A 21,947-nucleotide genomic window follows, 5' to 3' on the forward strand; every position below is an offset into this window, starting at 1 on the left:
AGAGGGATGGTGTCCTTCACTTCCTTCCATAAGTGGCCACTCAAGAATATCCATTCCTGGCTTAGACCTGAAGGGAGTTTCTGGCAGTTTGGAAAAGTATTTGCTCACCTTTATGTACAGCTGAGTCTCTCAACCTGAGCAACTTTTAACATGCGTGGACTTCAACTCCCAGAATCCCCGGCCAGAATGAGTACAAGTGATGTCCAAGCAGCCTTCCACACAGATCCGGGTTTCAACTTTTCGTAACGTCCTGACCTTAACCTTGAGACTATTTCTCAAAGCAGACCTTCCAGACCAAGTTTCCTCATGCAGGAAATGAAATTAAAAATTGATGATCTTGTCTAAAGGGAAGATGGTAGACAGACAGACTCAGGAGGAAAGAAAGAGGGAAAATAAAGCTTAATCCATATTAAGGCCGACTTCACAATGGAGAACACTTCACAATGAAGAATTTGAGTGGTTCAGTTCAAATATCAAATCCATCTCCCATCAGGCCAGAAACTTTCTAGCTAATCACGAGCAGGATACTCAAAAGCCTTATCTGGTTAATGAATTCAACCATGTCCTCACAGGCTGTGGCCAAAAAAAGAGAAAAGAATAGGTGACTCTTCTAGACTCTTCTATAAAAATAGAATCTGTGATTACTGAATTCAGAAGGGCATCCAAACAGGCCTTAAAATCATATTCTGTGTTCTGAAACTTGGATGGTACATAGTGAGACTACCCAACTGTCCCTTGTGGAAACGGATGCAAACAAACCTCTTCGTTCTCTCTGGAGGGTGCAAAGCAGAAAGCTATACATGTTTCAGCAAACAAAGAAAAGGTGGAAGAATATTGACCCCAAGTACAGTATAGTGCAAGAGACTACATTAAGCAGGGTTTTTTTTCCTAATCCAGCTTCCAAGCCCATTAAGGAAGGTTGCAGAAAGGCCTTCCCGGATAACTACCTCTCCTTTCCTCCCTCCTTCCTTCCTTCCTTCCTTCCTTCCTTCCTTCCTTCCTTCCTTCCTTCCTTCCTTCCTTCCTCCCTTCCTTCCGTGCATCTGTCCCTCCTTTAGCAGTGCTTCAGAGTGAATGTCAGTCCTCGAGTAGTAATTAAATGGCGCCACACAAACATTCACACTGACACACAATATTAGCTAAGCGTGGGAAGAACAAATAGGAACAATAAGATTTTCGGGACTAAAAACAAGTTTAAAAATAATTAAGGGAAAATACACACATACACATCCCTACTTCGGCTTCAGGACAGCTCACCATACTCAGTAGAGACTGAATCCTCACTGTGAAGACTCTGGCTGGGAGGATAGAACAGCCTCGCCTGGCCAACTCTGCTATTTTGTGCCTCGGAAGAGATATTGGTATTGGGTATAGAACAGCTATTGGTGTTATGGCGGAGGGCAAGCCTGGCTCTTGCCATATCTGCTTGCCATGCAAAGAGAGAGAGAGAGAGAGAGACAGACAGACAGACAGCATGTGCATATTTTTACCATCTCTACTTTTCAATGGCTAGCAAGCTCATAGCAAGTCCCCACCCTGTCCTTTTTCAGCCAAGGTGTCCTGGGTTGCGATGCTTCTCAACTGCCCCTTTTCCCGGAAATAAGGCTGGCTTCCCCCATCCCCTGTTGGATGCCGATGGAGCAGAACCCCAGCCCTGCCCCTCAAAACCCCAGATTGAAGTTCTGCTAGATTGGCATGTGGTGGTTTCCCTTTGCATGCTCAACAACATTTCAAGCCAAAGTCTCCTGCCATTTTCTTCCTGGCATGCTTTCCCCCCTGGGTTCACCCTGGCCCAGATCCTGGCTTGCTCAGCTCCCCGGTGCCGATGATTTCTTCTTCATGTTCACGAGGGCATCTAAGGTTCTTGCTCAGCTCCCAGAGATATATTCTCCCTAGTTCTTCAGATACTATGCTTTGTTCCTTTACTATCACAGTGTCATTCTTCTTCACCTCAGGTTCTCTCTTTAATCCTCTCCCACTTATTCCAAGCAGAGAGGAGCCATGCCAACACCTCATACAAATAATCAAATACAAATACAACACCTCTGCCTTCGGCGTGACTCTCCTTGGCGCCTGCTGCCCGCCAGCTTCTGGGGGAGAGAATTCAGTGCCTTGGCCTTTTTGAAAGGAGTAGGTGCCAAGGATATCCCCACCCCTTTCCTTTCCTTCCCATGCCAGGCCAGGTGGCGAGTCACCTGGAATGTAAGTAAAACAGCTAAAAGGAAGAGTAGGAAGAGAAGATAAACAAGGCATTTGGTGGCAAAGATTCATAATTCTGTCCTCTTCATACATGGCGACCCAAGAAGGGGACACCAGGATGGTGTGTTGGACCATCAAGTCCCAGGAGAATAACCTGGATCTCAGGCCAACCCCACCCACCATCAAGCCACATTTTGGCTGAGGGTATTGTGTGATCATGGACAACAACTGGGGATGCAACTCTGTTTATGACCTTAGCTCTTGCTTAGCCTTCAATGCCTCAGCAACGCCTTCTTGATGCTTTAGTCGCCCATCTGTTGCTCCTCTTCCTTGCTCCATTTGAATTATCCATCCATGGCTCTTATTTATTTACTACATTTATAGCAATAGCAGTTAGACTTATATACCGCTTCATAGGGCTTTCAGCCCTCTCTAAGCGGTTTACAGAGTCAGCATATCGCCCCCAACAACAATCCGGGTCCTCATTTTACCCACCTCGGAAGGATGGAAGGCTGAGTCAACCCTGAGCCGGTGAGATTTGAACAGCCGAACTGCAGAACTGCAGTCAGCTGAAGTTCCCTGCAGTGCTGCATTTAATCACTGCGCCACCTCGGCTCGTGGGCTTTATAGGCCACCCATCAAAACAAAATTGCTGGGCGCTTGAGTCAACCATCTCAAGAAATGCTACAGATTCCTCCCCACCCACTTCAGGCCACCTGAGAGCCAAGTGCTTCTGACAATTGGATTTTGCCCAATACAGAAATGCTTGTTTTGGGGGGCTTAACATGCTTGTAAACCCAACCATTCGGGGACCCCTTTTGAAACGAGTGTACTGTAAGAACTCAGCTGCCTGTGGCTTATTCATCCAAATCTTGGTGAGGCCGCCATGATGAAGGAACCAATTTCTAAGACTCCCTTAAGATGCACCTAAGAAGGGCCTTTCATCAGGTTAATTGATAGTTTCCTGTGGAGTCCTTGGTGCTTCTTGATCCTTGGCTTCTATTGATAGTTTCCTGTTTAAAGATTCAGCTCGGTTTGTCCTTTCCCTGACCAGCATTTGGGGATTATCCCTAAATTACCCTTTAATTAATCAGCTTTTATGTCTCCATCATCCACTCGGAGGGAAGAGGGACACTGTGTCATTAACATTTTTCAGTTGGAGGCGCATAGATCTTCTTTCTGTTATAGTGAAATAATTTATTTACGCACACACACACACACACACACACTACCCAGAAACAAAATTCTGCTTTGTAATTGTTTTTACTATGGAACGTGAGCTACAAGTCTCGGGGCCTTATGCTCCAGAAAAGTAGATGCCCAAGCAAGGTTGCAGGTTTTGGGATCCATGAAAGTGCAACAGATGTTGTTATTTTGCCCCTTGTTCTTTGCTAGGGAATAGGAAGAGATAATTTAGGATTTCCTGCTTTTGAGAAGCTTGATTGGATGAAGATGAACAGATGCACCAAGGAGCCATTGCCAGCAACCTGCCTTGTCCCGACCCTGATAAATAAATGTTACTGCAAGTCACAGTAGAAATGTATCTGCCCACCCCTGACTGCCTGTTCGTTGCTGGAATGAATGCTTTGCAAGTTCACAAAACACTCACGTCCCAGATTTTAAAAACGGCATCATAAAAAGGAGTAGCACAGAAAATGCTGGAATGCAGCGATTAAGTGGGGGGGGGGGAGTCTGGGCATTCTCTGTCCTAAGCAAGTGAACAAATCATGGCATCTCCCAAGACGTGTGAAAAATAGAGGAATTGCACTTTTATTTTCTAAAAGCAGCTTGACCTGGTCTGTGCCTAAAATCAAGCCTGTGTTAGTTTTTTATTCTCTGAGTCTCTCCCTGACAAAAGCTGTCTGCTTTTATCTGTTATTTGACGGTTGAATCTGTACGTCTTTCTGTCGTGCCTAAAGGACTGAGCAGAACTTTTACATTTATTCACAACACTAGACCTATTTGCGGGTGGAATAATAGCTGGCGGCTAGTCGAAATGTGATAAACGTAAACTTAATTTGAAGCTGCATTGTTTCTTTCCGGGGTTGGCCTTACAGCTCCTTGAACTCTGGTGCAGTACCGTTTTCGTTTTGACCCAGGAACGCAGCTGAACCTGGCAAAGATTTCCATTCCACTCCCCTTCTGTTTGTCCAATAGGTTTCTGTTGAGAATGGATCGTGGTCCTTTCGATGGTTGCCGGGAAGGGAAAGAAGGGGGGGAGGGAAGGAAGGAAAAGGGAAGGGATGGAAAGGAGGGAAGGAAGGAAAAGGAAAGGAAAGGAGGGAGGGAAGGAAGGAAGGGAAAGGGAAAGGAGGGAAGGAAAGGAAAAGGAAGGAAGGAAGGAAGGAAGGAAGGAAGGAAAAGGAAAGGGAAAGGAGGGAAGGAGGGAAGGAAAGGAAAAGGAAGGAAGGAAGGAAGGAAGGAAGGAAGGAAAAGAGAAGGAAAGGGAAAGGAGGGAAGGAAGGAAGGAAAAGGAAAGGAAAAGGAAAGGAGGGAGGGAAGGAAGGAAAAGGGAAGGAAAGGGGAAGGAGGAAAGGAAAGGAAAAGGAAGGAAGGAAGCAAAAGGGAAGGAAAGGGAAAGGAGGGAAGGAAGGAAAAGGAAAGGAAGGAAGGGAAAGGGAAGGAAAGGAAAAGGAAGGAAGAGAAGGAAAGGGGAAGGAGGGAAGGAAGGAGGGAAGGAGGGAAGGAGGGAAGGAAGGAAGGAAGGAAGGAAGGAAGGAAGGAAGGAAGGAAGGGCAAGTGAGATGAGTAAAAGCTGGATCAGAGCTTTTGGGAGTTGGTGACTCTTAGGTTAGGGAGAGAATGCATCAGCAAGGACAACTGTGTTGATGGGTTGGGGTATTGAGCACCAGAGGCCAGTGAACGGAGAGATTGAACGAAGAGACCCGTCTCCTTCCAGAACTCTGCCGAGGTTCCTGTGGACTCATCCTTCCTGGGCTGCTGGACGGCTGCTTTTGCAGCCCTAAGTTCAAGCCCTCACATGACCCTTCAGCCCAGGGAGAGGTCATGGTGGAAACCAGCCTCCTCGGCTGCAGTCACGGATGATGAGACTAATCACATGGGGGGGAAAGAAGCCATGGCTTGATCCAGAATTTGCAGGAAGGCTGTCAGAAATATCTATGTAAGCTGGGCTGAGGGGCTCCTTGGAGACGGAGAGGATGTAAACAGGATGAAGAACTTCTAAGATATTGTTGGTAAGCAGATGCTAGGAGGTGCAGAGTACTGACCCCTGCTGGACTAGCCAGGAAGTGCTCTGCGGTGGGTTTTCAGCAACAGAGCCCTGGCACAACCCCCCCCCCCTCCTCGCCCACCCACAGCCACCTGTCAAAAGCTTCATCCCACGTTCTAGTGGCAAATTATTTTGGCTTCGCTTGCTGAGCCGAATTGCCCTCCCCCACGCCCAGCCTGCAAAAGGAATCGCAGGCCCTTCCAGAAATGGAAGTTTGGACAAAATTCCTCTCCGCAACTGGAGAAAAGGCAGCTGAGGGGGTCCTTGGTAGCTTTCCTGGCATTTCATCACCCAAACTAGGGAACATCCATCCGTGCTAGTTTTAAGAAGCAGCTGCTTTTGAAATAGAAACGCGGAGAGATTTTCTGACAGTGAGAACACATCAACTCATGGAACCCAAGTTGCCTTCAGAAGTTGTGGGAGCTTCATCAAAGGGAGCTTGGACTGCCATTTGTCAGGGATGGGGTAGGGTCTCCTGCATGGGCGGGGGGGGTTGGACTAGATGACCTACAAGGTCCCTTCTAACTCTGTTTATCTATCTAAGTTAAAATGTACCATGAGCTCCAATGTAACGGAATGTCCTGAAGGTTGTGGGCGAGTAGATGCGTGACCCCACACTCCTACAGGACCGTGTGGCTGAGAAGGCTTGGTTGTGACTCTCTTTCCTTTCCTTCCCCCCCTCTCGCTCGCAGGGACATACCAAGGCCAGTGGGCCGGAGGCATGCGCCAGGGCTACGGCGTTCGGCAGAGTGTCCCATACGGCATGGCTGCGGTTATCCGGTCGCCATTAAGAACATCGATCAACTCTTTGCGCAGCGAGCACACCAATGGCACGGCATTGCACCCCGATGCGTCCCCTGCCGTGGCTGGGAGCCCCGCCGTCTCAAGGGGGGGATTTGTCCTGATGGCCCACAGCGACGCGGAGATCCTGAAGAGCAAGAAGAAGGGCATATTCCGGCGTTCCCTGCTCAGCGGCCTCAAGCTGCGCAAATCCGAGTCCAAGAGCTCGCTAGCCAGTCAGCGGAGCAAGCAGAGTTCCTTCCGCAGCGAGGCGGGCATGAGCACCGTCAGCTCCACCGCCAGCGATATCAACTCCACCATCAGCCTGGGCGAAGCCGAGACCGAGATCTCCGTCATCGAGGATGACATCGACGCCACCACCACGGAGATTTACGTGGGCGAGTGGAAGAACGACAAGCGGTCCGGCTTTGGCATCAGCCAGCGCTCCGATGGCCTCAAGTACGAAGGGGAGTGGGCCACCAACAAGCGCCACGGCTACGGCTGCATGACCTTCCCCGACGGCACCAAGGAAGAGGGGAAGTACAAGCAGAACATTCTCGTCAGCGGCAAACGCAAGAACCTCATCCCCTTGAGGGCCAGCAAGATCCGCGAGAAGGTGGACCGGGCCGTGGAGGCAGCCGAGCGGGCAGCCACCATCGCCAAGCAGAAAGCGGAGATTGCAGCTTCCAGGTAGGTCCTTGGCAATGGCCTTGGGGGATTGACGAGCAAGGAGAAAGAGGAGGAGGAGGAGGAGGAGGAGGAGGAGGAGGAGGAGACATGCATTCTTGTGGTTAGTGTTTTTGAAGGCGTTGCGTTTGGGATCCATTCTTCAGATCCTCCATAGGATCTGAGTTTTGAACACCTGTGAATAATTGTGATGGAGAACTGGTGGAATTCTGCTTCCACTAAGTTAGAGAAGGCTGTAGGTAGATTTTTTTTGCTGAGTTGGTCATTGTGTGCAACTTGCAAGCTTCGTAGTCCTCTGTGGCAGTCTATTGCAAACAAACTCAGTTATGGAATTCAGCAAGCCATATCTCTTCTCCTTAGCTAGGAGACGGAAAGTAAACAAGGGAACAGCAGCAGTTCCTTGATTGGCATCCTCTAAATCAGAGCTCGGAATCCATCACCATCCAGGAACAATTTGTTGGGAGGGTTTCTTTTTCCCTTGATACAATCACCGTCTGTGTTAGAACTGTCTGCTGGGTGTATCCTTTGCTTGAATCCACTCCTCTCTACTAAAAACCAAGGTTTTATCCTCGGTGCTTTTCAATGGCACAACGGACCAAATTCCACAGAGCAAGGAGTGTGCAGGCCAGGCTCCTTCTTAGGCAATTCTTTCTCTTGCTCAGCATAATGACGGGGAACAGATTGCTTAGCATAAACTTGGATTTTTGTAAGAATGCAGGAGGATTTGGACTGAGATCACCCAGGTTCCATCACTGCCTGGAGAAATTGGGGCTCCGCTTCTCCTCTCAGGTTCTGAAAGCCCCATGAGCAGATAAAAGAGATGGGGCTCCATCCCCTAAGCTTTTTTTAAAAAAACGTCATAGGTGTCAGGGTTCCAAACAGCGTCCAATATAAGGGAGATTCGGGTTAATGTCAGGATTCCAAATAGAATCCAAAATAAAATCGGAGTCCGAGGCAAAGGATTCCTCAAAGTTCCAATTTATTAAGAGAGCCATGTTGGCACATCTGGGAAAACCCGAATCTGAAAGTTTCGAGTTTTCCCTCCCAGTTGAAAGTTTAAGATCCTTCCCCAACACATGGTCCAATCTTCCACTGCCACGACGACAGATTCCTCCTATCCAGTTCCGGCCAGTTGCAGAGACAAAAGATGACCTTGGCTTTCTAAGAAGAATGTTGTTATGGCTACATATCACCCAACTCCATATAATCCCCCCCTCCCATTTTCCCACAGTAGAAAGTGTGGCAGGCCTGAAGTCCAAAAAGAAAGATGGCTTGCAGGCATGACAGTAGGATGTTTTGGAGTGCAGATTCTACAGCGGATTTAGCCCCACTAATTTAACTTCTTGTCTCAAGTCAGTGGGGAAATTGTGCCATTGACAACATTGGGGCTGCCCTTGAAGAGTGTTCGAAGACTTCAGCTAGTCCAGAATGCAGCCGCGCGAGCGATTGTGGGTGCACCAAGGTACACCTACGTTACACCTATCCTCCGCGAGCTGCACTGGCTTCCCATTGGTCTCCGGACACGCTTCAAGGTGCTAGTCGTTACTTTTAAAGCCCTACATGGTATCGGACCTGGTTACCTGAGAGACCGCCTCCCGCCAGTCACCTCCCAAAGACCTATTAGATCCCACAGACTAGGCCTCCTCCGGATTCCATCTGCCAGCCAATGTCGGCTGGCGACTCCCCGGGGGAGTGCCTTCTCTGTGGCTGCTCTGGCCCTATGGAACGATCTCCCCTGTCTTGAGATCCGGACCCTTACTACCCTTCCGATCTCCCCTGTCTTGAGATCCGGACCCTTACTACCCTTCCGGCCTTCCGCAAAGCAACTAAGACCTGGCTGTTCCGGCAGGCCTGGGGCTGTTGAATTATCCAGCCCCATTCGATGTTACGACTGTTGCTGAATTTTTAATATTTGTTTTTATTTTTGTACCCCCTTCCCTTCTTATTGTTAGCCGCCCTGAGTCTCTCGGGAGTAGGGCGGCATACAAGCTAAATAAACCTAACCTAACCATTTCAGCCATGCAGTCAGGGATATGCAGAATGGCCATGCCTGGTTTACAGATGGACGACTGAATATTCCCATTTTGTGGGGGGAAGGCTTTCTGTTAGCACTTAACAGGTGGCGGCGTTAATAGCCATATTATCATGCATGACAGTTGTCAAAGCCTTGGGATGTGTGAATAAGTAATGTAAGAAGAGAAGTGGGATGTCTCTATATGTTATTTATTGATTCACCTTTCCTTGTCACTCTGTGTACCAAACAGATTCTGCATAATCCAGGGGTCTCCAACCTTGGCAACTTTAAGCCTGGAGGACTTTAACTCTCAGAATTCCCCAGCCAGCAAAGCTGGCTGGGGAATTCTGGGAGTTGAAGTCCCCCAGGCTTAAAGTTGCCAAGGTTGGAGACCCCTGGTGTAATCTTACCTGGCCATCACAGAGCTTGGATTAACGGGTAGCGTATTTGAAGCCCTTCTCATTCTAGGCCGCTGGGCTGAATGATTGAGAGAGAAGGACACCTCCTTTACAGGTAACAGCGGTAGAGAAAAGTACTCTCAACCAGAGGATAAATATAGATACGCCTTCTTCCTAGAGCAAGACTTAAGACTAAAGTCCGGGCTCCGGTTTGGGCAGAATCTCTATGAAGTTGCACACAAGGAAGACGCTCAAGACTCCATTGGGATGATTAGAGAGAATCAAAGTTTCAGGGGAAAAACAGTAGGACAGGTGTTCCCACTTTGATCCATTTTAGAGGAGAGAGGGAGTGTCCATGAATGCAGGCACTGAAATGGGATGATAGCCGTCATCCAACGCTTGAAGGGATGAGCACAAAAGAAGTGTCGTTTGTCAATCCCGAGAGAATTGTCAATCCCGAGAGAACACGGTAAATCTCCCAGCATCGCAAATGAGTTGTGTTTCAGAAACACAAGGCTCCCTTTGCCACCCTTCTCTCTGGCCGCTTCCTCACAAGGGCCTCTCTGACATTGTCCTGGCCCAGTCTGGACATTCAGACGACCCCAAGAGAACTGAATCGAGACACAAATAACAATGGAGAACCACTCTACGAACGGCACATAGATAAGAGGGCATCCCTGGTTGTGTTACATCTGAAAGGTCTCAGAAGAGGTCCGTCCGTCTGTCCGTCTTTGCTGTCTTTAAGACTTGTGGACTTCAACACACACACACACACCCAAATTCTTCAGCCAGCCATGGGGAATCCTGGGAGTTGAAGTCCACAAGTCTTCATGATGCCACATTTGGCGACCAATGTCTGTGGCACCCTAAAGAGGGTGAGACCAAGGCCTGCTATGGTGGGTGAAGAAGAAGCTCAGAGCAGCTTTGGTTTTCTGGCAGAAATGTTGTTTCCGAAGCTGCCACAGGCAGAAAGGTTGGAGATGGGACACCTGCGGAAGGACACCTTCCCAGGGGGCAGATGTTCCCTGATGATACTCCCCTGGGGGGACAGCAGGGTGGGCTCCTTTCTCAATGCACACAAGCAGAGGAGGGGGCCGGAAAAGGCTCCATCCCCCCCCTAACCCAGTGAAATAAATTGCTCTGCTTGCCGAGAGGCTCCTGTGCAGAGCTCCTCCTCCTCCTCCTCCTCTTCCTCCCCCCTCCCCCTCCTCGTTCACTGCTACAGAATACCAAAATAGTTCTGCAGGGTTTGCCCATCCTCAGCTCCTGGTCGGGAAGAAAAAACGTGACGGCTGGGCAGCCTTCGCTGATTGGATTCGCTCCCCCCCGGTCCCCGGAATGAGGCCTGGGGTGCTGGGTACGGGGGGTCCACCCTGCCAGGGGGGTCCCCCAAAGCCGAAGAGGTTGGAAGCAGGGCGAAGGAGGGAGCGTTTGGCGCAGAACGTTCTGTCCCTGCGCTCTCTGGGTGTTTTTCAACAACAAGGCCAGATGGAAGCCGGCAGAAGTGGAGCGGCGGGGTAGCGAGACAGGAAGGAGGCAGGCAGAGGCTCCGCTGATTCATCTCTGGCGAGGCGCTCCTTTTTCAGCGAAGGAGGTCAAGGCGGGGAAAGAGAAAGGGCCAGCCGTGTACAAGAGGGAGAAATGGGATTCTTTCCCCCCCCACACACATCTGGGACAAACCTCCTGCTCCTGTTCCTCCTCACCCCCTCCTCTCCTGCTCCTCCTCCTCCTCCAGCAATCCTCCTTTTCTCATTGCTTCTTTTCCTTCTCTTCTCTTCCTCCTCCTCTTCCAGCAAACCTTCTCTTGTTGCTTCTCTTCCTCCTCCTCCTCCTCCTCCTCCTCCTCCTCCTCCTCCAGCAATCCTCCTCCTATTGTTCCTCCTCCTCCCCCCCCCCGCCTCTCTGCCAGGCATCTTTCCTGCTGTCTCAGCCCCCGTCCACCCCACGCCCAGCTTGCCACAGACGAGGCTGCTCAGCTACGAATCCTGCCAGTTTGGTTGCAGGGAGGAAGGACCGTGTGGCCCCTGGGTGGAGGAGAAAGCGGCTTCCTCTGAGGAGAAGGAGAGGCAGCCCCCGTCAAGGATCAGGCTCAGATATTTTTGTTGGTTTAAATCAGGAGGGGCCTTCAGAGCCAAGGTGGGCAGTGGTTAGGGTGCAGTACCGCAGGCCACTTCAGCTGACTGCTATCTGCAGTTCAGCGGTTCAAATCTCACCGGCTCAAGGTTGACTCAGCCTTCCATCCTTCCGAGGTGGGTGAAATGAGGACCCAGACTGTGGGGGCGATATGCTGACTCTGTAAACCGCTTAGAGAGGGCTGAAAGCCCTATGAAGCGGTATATAAGTCTAGGATAGTTACCCCTCCCGAATGATGAATGTATGTTGCCTACTATTTTATTATATGTTCTTATCTTATGTTTGTATCCCCCCTTCCCGGTTTTGTGTGAGCCGCCCTGAGTCCCCTCAGGGAAAAGGGCGGCCTACAAATACTAATAAAACTATAAACTAAACTAAAAAACTAAACTAACTGCTATTGCTATTTGTTTTGGGGGTATGAGCCTCCAGAGTCAACTAGCATTTCTAGGAATCTCCCCCAACCTGGCATTCTGCAGACGTTTTAACTGCAAACACCTGGAATCCTTTTGCAACACATGTTGCTCCTTAGGGAATTTTCAGAAAGTTGCTCTATAAAATGGGTAGACATCCATTGACATCATCATCATCACCACCACCACCATCACCTAATTCTGAAATTCTGTTCATATGCATACAAATGTTAAAATAAATACGCCAACAATATGAAAATAGGGACTATTAATGAGCTTCACACAGGCGCCTTTTAGCTCAGGGTATGCGGTGAGGTCATCCAAAGCCTTGATTTATGGTTCCATATTTCACATAAATCCAGAAAGGTGAACTAAATCATGGTGGACGTAATAGCACCCTGCGATTAACAAACTTCTTAATAACACCGTGATATATTTCCAAAAGAGATTAATTTGGAGGGGAGGGGGGGGAAACCCCCGGAAAGATGGAAGAGCTAATCATGACTGGATATAGTGCTTAAGGCGGATGGCTCACATGAAACCAGGAGAAGATCCGTCTGGTGCAAATGCATTTGGATTCCAGAGCTGCCTTTGGGCTGCCTAAATCATTTCCCCTTCCTCCTTTTCTTCCCTCCTTCCTCTTCGTCCTCCTGCTGCTGCTGCTGTTACTGTCCAAAAACCAGAGACAGTAAACTAGTTTTCCTGCCATTTGAAAGAGAAGAAGAGCTCTATTCGCCCCCTCAAGTTCCTTGTTTTCAGGCAACTTGGTAGAATCATGTGCATTTCTGTGTTTCTCTATCTTTCCTTCCTTCCTTCCTTCCTTCCTTCCTTCCTTCCTTCCTTCCTTCCTTCCTTCCTTCCTTCCTTCCTTCCTTCCTTCCTTCTCTCCCTCCCTCTGGAAGGATTATAAATGGGGCACCTTCCAAATAGGTTTTGGAAACAGCTTCAGGAAATTCTGGGGTGCCTGCATCCACCTCAGGTGCTCCTTTGAGGAAAGGTGGCTTTAGGGCCAAATTTGGGAGTGGGGACTTTTCAGATGTGGCTGAAAGACAATTCCAGGACCTCCATTTGGCAGGCAGAAAGTTCCTTCCAGCAAGACCTGTTGGGCCGTTGACGCTTCGCACCTGATTTGAAATTTGAAATTGAATTTACTTTATTTGTATGCCGCCCTTTTCCCTGAAAGGGACTCAGGGCGGCTCACAATTCAAGGGAGGGGAAAACAACAAAATTACAAAATATAAAGACATACACAGTTAAGAAACACAACAATCATACCATTCGGAGTGGGGCTGCAAGTCTTTAGTCCCAGGCCTGTCGGAACAGCCAGGTTTTAAGGGCTTTGCGGAAGGCCTGGAGGGTGGTGAGGGTACGAATCTCCACGGGGAGTTCGTTCCAGAGGGTCGGAGCAGCCACAGAGAAGGCTCTCCTCCGGGTAGTCGCCAGTCGACATTGGGCGGCTGATGGAATTCGGAGGAGGCCTAGTCTATGGGATCTAATCGGTCTAGTGGAGGTAATTGGCAGTAGGCGGTCTCTCAAGTACCCAGATTTTAGTGTCTAAAGCCAGAAAGAGTTTGTTCTAATCACTGGCTGCCTTGATGAGGGGCGCCATCCCCGGAAGCAGCCTCTGTACAAGCCTTGCTCCTCCCTGAGGAGGTTGGCCTTCCGAAAAGCAGGCTGTGTCTGATTCTACTTTAGGTTATACTGAACGTGCTCTGCAGCGGGAGGAAAGGATAGCTGGCCCTGGATCCTTAGGTAATCCAGATAATTAAAGGCTTTGCCCTCAGCCCCGGCTTAGCTAGACAATGAACGCCAATCCCTTCGATTACCCTTGTAATGTTGTGGCTTGTCAAGGTGGCATCATGCGATGCTTGGCAGCCCACTGGGTTGAACGAGACACGCGTTCGACGAGGCAGGGCACATGATGCCCGAGGTCTTTCGTGGGTTCCAACCTACTCAAAGGGTTCCCACTCGGTTGAGTTTAAAGGTTTTTTTCACCCTTTGGAGGGGTGGGCAAAACAGCCTGTCCGTGAGCTGTTGTGTGTGTGTGTCGATCTAGATTCCAGGGCCAGGGGTGCAAGATGATGTTCCAGAGGGTACAAAAACTTGGGTTTAGAAGTTTCAAAATTATAGCCTATATGGACAATTACAGGCATATAATTATTTACTTTTGCAAGCGGTGCGAGAATATATCAGAAGCGTTCTAGGGTTGCGGGGTATAGAAAAGGTTGGGAGCCCTGAACAATGTTTCTCAGCCTCAACAACTTTAAGACGGGTGGACTTCAAGTCCCAGAATTGCCCAGCCAGATGGAACTTGAAGTCCACCCATCTTAAAGCTGGTGCTGTTGACAAACACTAGCTTAGAGGGCCCAGCCCAGTTTGCTTCTACTGATATTTTGTTGTTTGGGGGAGGGGGGGGAAACGGGGTACCAAATGGATTTAAGTAAACGTATTTTCACCCTATGTTCTCTCAAACCTTTCTTTTAAAGAAAAGGGTATTTTGATCTGTTTTGCCAAGCTGCATTTGAACATTTGGGAAGCATCAGAGCCAGGAGATGACTAAATCCTAATCAAATTATTTCAGAATCTGCCCATGTCAGATTCACCCAACAACACTCCAAACTGCAGGCGTCCAGATGCAACAAACAGTGATAGAGAATCGCTCATGATATGGAAAACCTTGGCTGAACTTTTATTTATTTTTTTATTATTATTAAATATATTTATATGCCGCCCAATCCCGAAGGACTCCCTCTTGCTTGCCTTCACAGGCCCAGGGCCCTTGCCGGTTAGAGCATAGAAGGTAACGTAGGATATGGGTGATTCCCATAGAGCCGAGGTGGCGCAGTGGTTAGGGTGCAGTACTGCAGGCCACTTCAGCTGAACTGCTATCTGCAGTTCGGCGGTTCAAATCTCACCGGCTCAAGGTTGACTCAGCCTTCCATCCTTCCGAGGTGGGTAAAATAAGGACCCGGATTGTTGTTGGGGGCAATATGCTGACTCTGTAAACCGCTTAGAGAGGGGCTGAAAGCCCTATGAAGCGGTATATAAGTCTAACTGCTATTGCTATTGCTATTGATTCAGGCTAATAAATCACGACCCGATTCGCGCTTCATGCCAGGCTGTGACCATTCACTATTTACTGAGGAGCAGAAGGTCCAGCTGTCCATTTGGGAAAAAAAAGATAATGGAGACTAGACTCCTAAAATGTTATAAGAGGCTGCTGGTCATTATCTATAAATCCCTTCATGGCACAGGGCTGGATATCCGTGGGACCATCTGTCCCCAAGTGTCTCTGTTCCCCCAACCATATCTGACAGGGTTGATGTGCTCCACGTCTCAAAATTCCCTTCTACCACCAGGAGAAGAAACTGAAACAAGAGGACAGAAACATGTCTACAAAGTCAAGTAGAGGTTCAGCCCATCATCTTCATTATGGCGGGGGGGGGGGAGGTCTTCAGCGTAAAGAACAGCCATGATGGGGCTCTTCAAGAGAGGTAGCAATGATTTTCTGTCCTCCTAGTTCAGCTTCTTCTCCAACATCAACCCTGTCAGATATTGTTTGGGTGAGGAGAGACCCTTGGAGACAAATGGCCCCACGGATATCCAGACCTGTGCCATGGCGGGCTTCATAGAGAATGACCACCCACCCCTCCTTGCAAGACTTGTTTAGCTATAGTTTATTAACGAAACTGCAGTTGGCTGGGTATACTTGACTTGCTAAGCTATAAGTCATTGTTGTAAGTCACATAACACAGAGAACCAAAGAGAAGTAAGGCTTGGCGTGTTGGTGGTCTTGGGTTAGGGAGCTAAAGATCTGGTAGTGAAAGAGGTTTCCAATATATTTGGAGTCTTTGAAGTATTTTGGACCATACAACCCAAGTAGGATGAGCTTTGCATAAAAGTTGGCACAGGGTGGGATGGTAGATGTATTTTTTCTCAGGAGTCACATGTCAGTTGTTCTCGGTCCCAAGCATCCGTCACTGCCAATCTCTTTTCCGCAATAGCTCTATAAAACGTGTTGCTCCAGTCCACGCTGGGATGTAACAATGGGAAAGAAAGCGGCAGATCCAGAGAAAGATCTTCCCAGCTCGATTTAATTCACGAGCCTCTCCTTGTTAGCATCTGATGTTGTGTAAAAGGCGAGTGGAGATGAAAAAGATAGCCCTTGCAGATGCACCCTCAGTGGCTTGATTTCCTGCCCCTCCAGACATTTCCTGTGCATAATTTTTCCTGCCTGCCTTGTCTTAATCAGTCATTTCTTTGATGCCCTTGATAGTGTTTCATTAGAAGTGACAGATGGTGGGAAATGCAAGTCCCTCTCCAGATGTTAATTAAGTTGCAATCTGTAAATAACCAGTATAGACATATTTGGTACACGGGTTTTGTATGCAGAGCTGTCATCGCGAAATAACCCAAAAGCAGCTCCTTGGGTTCTGAAGCCCACTTACGTCTCCTGGTGAACATGTGCTTCGGAGGAGCGCCACTAGGATATGAACATACATTTGGGCCTAACAGATGTGACTAGAGACCACCCAAAGTGCACCTTGGGAAAAAGTTGCATATGGAGTCTGTTTCTTAACTCATCCTGATGCCCCTGTTAATTAAGGCTCTCATGCTGGGATTAAAAATGTGCCCAAAAGAAACGCATTTGGGCACATATTTTTCATGCACTGTGACGGAAGGTACCTAGACAGATGCCATGTTGCCTTTTAGATGGAGATGGAGTGATGTTCCCCCATCACTCCATGTCCCCTAAATGTTGCTTCGTCTTATGCTGAGCACATACAGGTGACTCATCCTGAGTTGAAAGTCAAAAAAGAATTTGCAGCATAGCCCCACACACCTTTCCCCTGCGTTACATACGTCATCTCCTTTAATTCATATTTAATTTCACCTTCAAGAAAAGATACAACCATCTTCACCCAAGTTTCTCAACCTTGACAACTTTTAAGGAGTGTGAACTTCTGCTCAGGTTGTTGAGAAGCACTGGTCTAAGCTAATCAAACAAGCACAAACTCCTTTTCTTTCACCCACTGTGATGGAAGATAAGGCATGTATTCGATTTATTCTGATTTCATGAATCAGCAGGAAATAGACCTCTGTCAAAAAGAAAGGGACTGCCATCCCATTGATGGAGTATTGAGAAGAACCCATTATGTCCTAAGGGAAAGTCCCCTTTGAATGGCATGGATGCTCTGAGAGACCAGAAGATTCTGGACCAACTTGAAGCACCCCAGATCCAAACTGCCCTATGACAGCACCACCATACTTGCAGTGAGAAGCCTCCATGATGGAACATGATAACCAGACCCCGCCAAAGTCCCTCGCCTCCTGCCACTCAGAACCAGACTGTTTATCGCGGCAACTTCCTAGATGCCCAGGAGCAGCAATGGCGCCCAGCATGTCCCCCCTCCAAGAACTGTTACTGAGAAATGGGCTACTTCTGACGTCCCCTGTCCCTGTCTTCATCCCCATAGATTTGCCTAGCCTAGGTTGGAGGAGAATCCTTCCATCTTGCACCAGAGTTGAGTTCCGCAAGTGGATCGTTACAGCTGATATTACAGGTGCTAGGAGATAGCAATAATAGCAATAGCAGTAGACTTATATACCGCTTCATAGGGCTTTCAGCCCTCTCTAAGCGGTTTACAGAGAGTCAGCATATTGCCCCCAACAATCTGGGTCCTCCTCATTTTACCCACCTCGGAAGGATGGAAGGCTGAGTCAACCCTGAGCCGGTGAGATTTGAACCGCTGAACTGCTGATCTAGCAGTAGCCTGCAGTGCTGCATTTAACCACTGCGCCACCTCGGCTCTTTACCAGATAGATTCTGGTAAAGATGGGAGAGAACAGTCTATGGCCTATCTGGGAGCATCTTCTTCAGAAAGAGCCATCTCGCATCTGAGCCGCCTTTGCATGCTCTCCAGCCTTCCTCCACAGCATCAATTAAGACGAGTCAATTGTCAGCCAAGAAGCCAGGCCTTGGCTGTTTGCAATTCAGGACACTGGCTTCCCTGTCTGGTTTCAGAGTGCCAGAGCAGATGTTTGTGTCATGCCAGAGGTTGCATTAGCTGCTTTTCCTTTCCCAATTAGAGATCCGGCTAAGATCCTCGTTCCAGGGAGCGAGCAGGGAATAATATAGCACAGTGGTAATGAGATTTGGAAATTGTCTACAGAAAGTTAATGGCGCTGGCTAATGGTTTACTTCCACCACCTGATATTTGATTACTAGTTTAATAAATTATTGATTAGGTGCTGCTGCGAATCGGATGAGGTCATAGATGTAGTTAAAGGTGGAATTTCAAAGATGGCGGGGGGGGGGGAGAGAAACGTACAGGACAGTGGCGGTCTTGAGAAGGTGGAAACTGAACTGTATGGATGGAAATCTCTGGTTTCTGATTTCCCAAAAGCCCCTTCCTCATAATTATGCAGCTGGAGCATCCTCAGGGCAGGAAGTTCCAATGCCTACAATTTTAGAATATTATTTCAATTCTTTCCCGCCCTTTCCTGACATGTATTTACAGTGAGCAGTGAGATTCACTTACCTGATTCATAACGAATGCCGTATCTTCTAACGTTGCTTCCTTTTGGCATTGATTGTCAAAAAGTCAACAAATCATGGCTGAACTCAACTTTGGTTGCAGTTGCCACACAAATCTTGATCGTGACTTGTTGACTTTCGACTCCATGTGATACTTAAAACCTAGTTAACCTGGTTTGTATTTCATGGTCCATGTCATTGTCTTGTAGGTGAACCAGCCAACTATTGTTGGCCAGGGAACATCCGATGTGCTTCCAGGTGATCTATTCCTGGTCGAGAAAATAAGATTAATACATGGCATAGTAGCCTTCATGAATCTAGCTCCTTGTAAGGGTGTTGCATTACTTTCCAGTTTAATATTGTGTAAATTCAGATAGTTGTGGCATATTCAACAATCCATTGTGAAAAGGACTATGATTTGAAAGGCCTTCTGAACCACCAAACCATACTCTATGGTCCAGGAGTTAAGGGTAGAGAGGCTAACAAGTCTGAATCACAGAATGTGAAAAGGGGGCTCTGAAGATTCGGGTTAATGTCAGAGTTCCAAATAGCATCCAAAAGTAAATTAGAGTCCAAGGCAAAGTATTGCTCAGTTCCAATGTATTAAGAAAGCCATGTTGGCACATCTGGGGAAACCTGAATCTAAAAGCTTCCCGGTTTTCCCCACCCAGTTGAAAGTTCAAGATCTTGCCCCCACACCCACAAGTCCATCCCATGGTCCAATCTCCCACTGCCATGCTGGCAGCTTCCACCCATCCAGTTCCGGTCAGGTGCAGAGGTGCAAAGACAAAGGATGACCTTGGCTTTCTAGAAAGAATGTTGTTATGGCTACATATCATTTAACTCCATACAATCCTCTGTCCCATTTCCCCACCATAGAAAATGCATAGCAGAATAATAGAAAGTGTGGCAGGCGAAAGACTCAAAAGGAAAGATGGCTGCAGGCCTGACATTTCCCAAGCAAGGCCATAGGAACCATCAGCTGCTTCCTCCTTCCTTTGCCTCCACCCCCCCCTCCATGGATCCCAGTCAAACAGGGCAGCCTCCCTTCTTGCATTTTTTCCTCCTCCTGAACGGATGGCTCCTTAAGTCTGCAGGCAGAAGCCAACATCTGCAGTGGCACTGAATAATTCATCTCCCGCCAGTCTCCTTGCACCAAAGGCCAGGATGATCAAGCTCTCTTTCTTTCTCCATGGATTGCTTCCACCCAGAGAGAGCCAGAAACGATGGCCCTGAAGCTGGGCAGGAGGGCCCGGGTTCTGATCCTGAACGGGCTGACGGTTGTGCAGAGAAGCCGATCCCCTTTGGGTGGACCCTCCTCTTACTCCTTTGGGGGAGCAACCCTCCCCATGGCTCTCTCTGATCTCAAGCCTGCTTCGCCTCCCCGTCCCTCCTCCTCAGCACCCAGATGCTGTTCCTCCAAACAGCCCACAGTGGCTCAGTCTAAATTTGGAGGTGAAACCTCCCCCACTCCCTCCCTTCTTGCCTTCGGTGCCTTTGTTTCCAAGAGAGCTCTCTAGGAAAAAGAGAAGGTTTTGTGCCTTCAGCTCTAGCAGGAGTTTCTGCACCTGTGGCCTCTTCTGTCCCATCTCTATGGTAACCGCCTGGCTATTACACGGAGATCCTTCCAAGGGGAAGGTTTGCCCAGATTGGCCCACCAAAGGTTGGACCACAACGATACCGTGGGAGGCTCCTCCGCCTGATGATGGCCTTTTCCTCTGAAGGTCTGTGGAGATTCTCAATCATCCTGGTTCCGATTCTGGTTTCAAAGAAGAACCAGAAGGTCCAAAAATCTGAAGCTGCATCGAAAGCAGAACGCCTGTGGAGATTCTCGGTCCTCCCAGCCATGGTTATCCCAAAGGTGCTTTTCCAAAAGGCAGCTGGAGTCTTTTGGTTTTCCTTTGGAAATGTTTTCCTTCTCCTCCAAGAAGTTGAAGAAGCCGCCCATCCAGAACTGGAGAAGCTTCTTGGAGGTGTGAAGCAAAACGTTTTCCAAGAAAAATATAAAAAATGTCCAGTTGTCTTTTCGAAAAGCACCTTTCAGACATCAAAAGCCAAGATTGATTCCAGTGGCCCACTTTGGAATTCGCTGGCTGGGGAATTCTGGGAGTTGAAGTCCCTCCACATTAGTTCCCAAGGTTGAGAAACTAATGTGTTCCTTTTGCAAAATGATGTTTACATGAAGCAGGAACAGGATTGTTAGTTGAGGGTGGTCCAGCCATCATCGGCTCCATTCCTTTCCCACCACAAATATCCACCGGCTGGCTTTTATGTCACCGTCCTACCTGCGGACAGTCGCTGAATGGGACAGTCCCTCAAGAAGGACTTCCTGTAGAATCGAGCAGGCCACCTGCTTAATGGCCTCCAACCGTTTGGCTCTAGTGCCAGTGTGATTTTACCTGGAAGAGATAGAATCACGTTGCTACTGATGCATCACAAGTGAAAACAAATTAATTTTAGCCTGCAGGCATACGTTATATAATTTGCCTTGGGAAGGATCATCCAGCTGTAGTACGGGAAGGATAATGGAACCAGTATGAATTTTATGCGATGCTGATTTTCATCTGTGGGGGATGATTTGTACATCCAGAGGAAAAAACCCACATGTGCGACACCTGAAGTGGGACTGGGCCAGTGGTGTTTTGGAGCATAAGGGGAGACTGCAGCCCTAGATGTTCTCTCGTGGCTACAGAAACTGCCGTGGGTAGAAAAACGGGGGTATGTGCCAGGTCGAAGGATAGCAGCCTTATTCTCCACCTCTAACGGCAGCCAATGTCGGCTGGCGACTCCCCGGGGGAGAGCCTTCTCTGTTGCAGCTCCAGCCCTTTGGAACGAGCTCCCCGTGGAGATCCAGACCCTTACTACCCTCCCGGCCTTCCGCAAAGCCACCAAGTCCTGGCTGCTCCAGCAGGCCGGGGGGGGCTTGTGAAATATCCAGCCCCACGGAAACTGTGAATGTTGTATATTTTAAAGTGTTGTTTTGTCTATTTATCCCCTTCCCTTGTTTATTGTAAACCGCCCGGAGTCCTTCGGGAGTGGGCAGCATACAAGATCAATAAACTCAACTCAACTCAACTCTTAGACCACTCTTCTAGATGCCTTGCATAAGAACCTTCCTGCAACTGAGTTTCAGCATTGACCCATGGGACTTGACCGGAAGGTCAAGATAGGGGCTGGGTGCTGAACTAGCCAGAGAGGTTGATGGCTCACGGTGTAAATTTGGCAAACTACGTACATGCCTGTCCTCCTACCCTCCATCCATCCAGCAGCCGTAGCCTTAAAATCAAATATTGTCCAGGTTTTTTTTTTAATTGGAATTTTTTTTAAAAGGCTTTTACAAATATTTACCTCCCCTCCCCCACCCTCCCCACCCGAACCCAACCCCCCCCCAACCTTCCCCCCCCCCCTGACTTCCCAGAACAAATACAGGGTATAAATCTTTAACAAAGATGTTCTAAAATAAACTTTAAAAAAATTAGTATGACACGCAAATTCGTGAAGCGTTCCATATTTTTTTATTTCTGTTAGGTATAACTACTGATTGTACTGTTATAGAGAC

At 48.4% G+C, this 21,947-nt stretch overlaps 1 protein-coding gene across 3 annotated transcripts in view; it reads left to right on the top strand.

The window, feature by feature from the left end:
* Window positions 1-21,947, top strand: part of JPH3 (junctophilin 3) — a 41,852-nt gene that overhangs the window by 8,448 nt on the left and 11,457 nt on the right. For all 3 annotated transcript variants that reach the window (XR_015698443.1, XM_087728636.1, XM_087728637.1), the window contains exon 2: window positions 6,121-6,898. Coding sequence is in view for 2 of the 3 variants with exons in the window: in XM_087728636.1 (XP_087584762.1) it covers window positions 6,121-6,898 (778 nt within the window). In the remaining variant the exon portion in view is untranslated. The remainder of the gene's footprint in view (window positions 1-6,120; window positions 6,899-21,947) is intronic.

The sequence above is a fragment of the Thamnophis sirtalis genome, unplaced genomic scaffold (genome assembly GCF_051295495.1).
Source record: "Thamnophis sirtalis isolate CommonGarterSnake01/CBP01778 unplaced genomic scaffold, rThaSir2_p1.2 scaffold_14, whole genome shotgun sequence".
In the NCBI taxonomy this organism is placed as follows: Eukaryota; Metazoa; Chordata; class Lepidosauria; order Squamata; family Natricidae; genus Thamnophis; species Thamnophis sirtalis.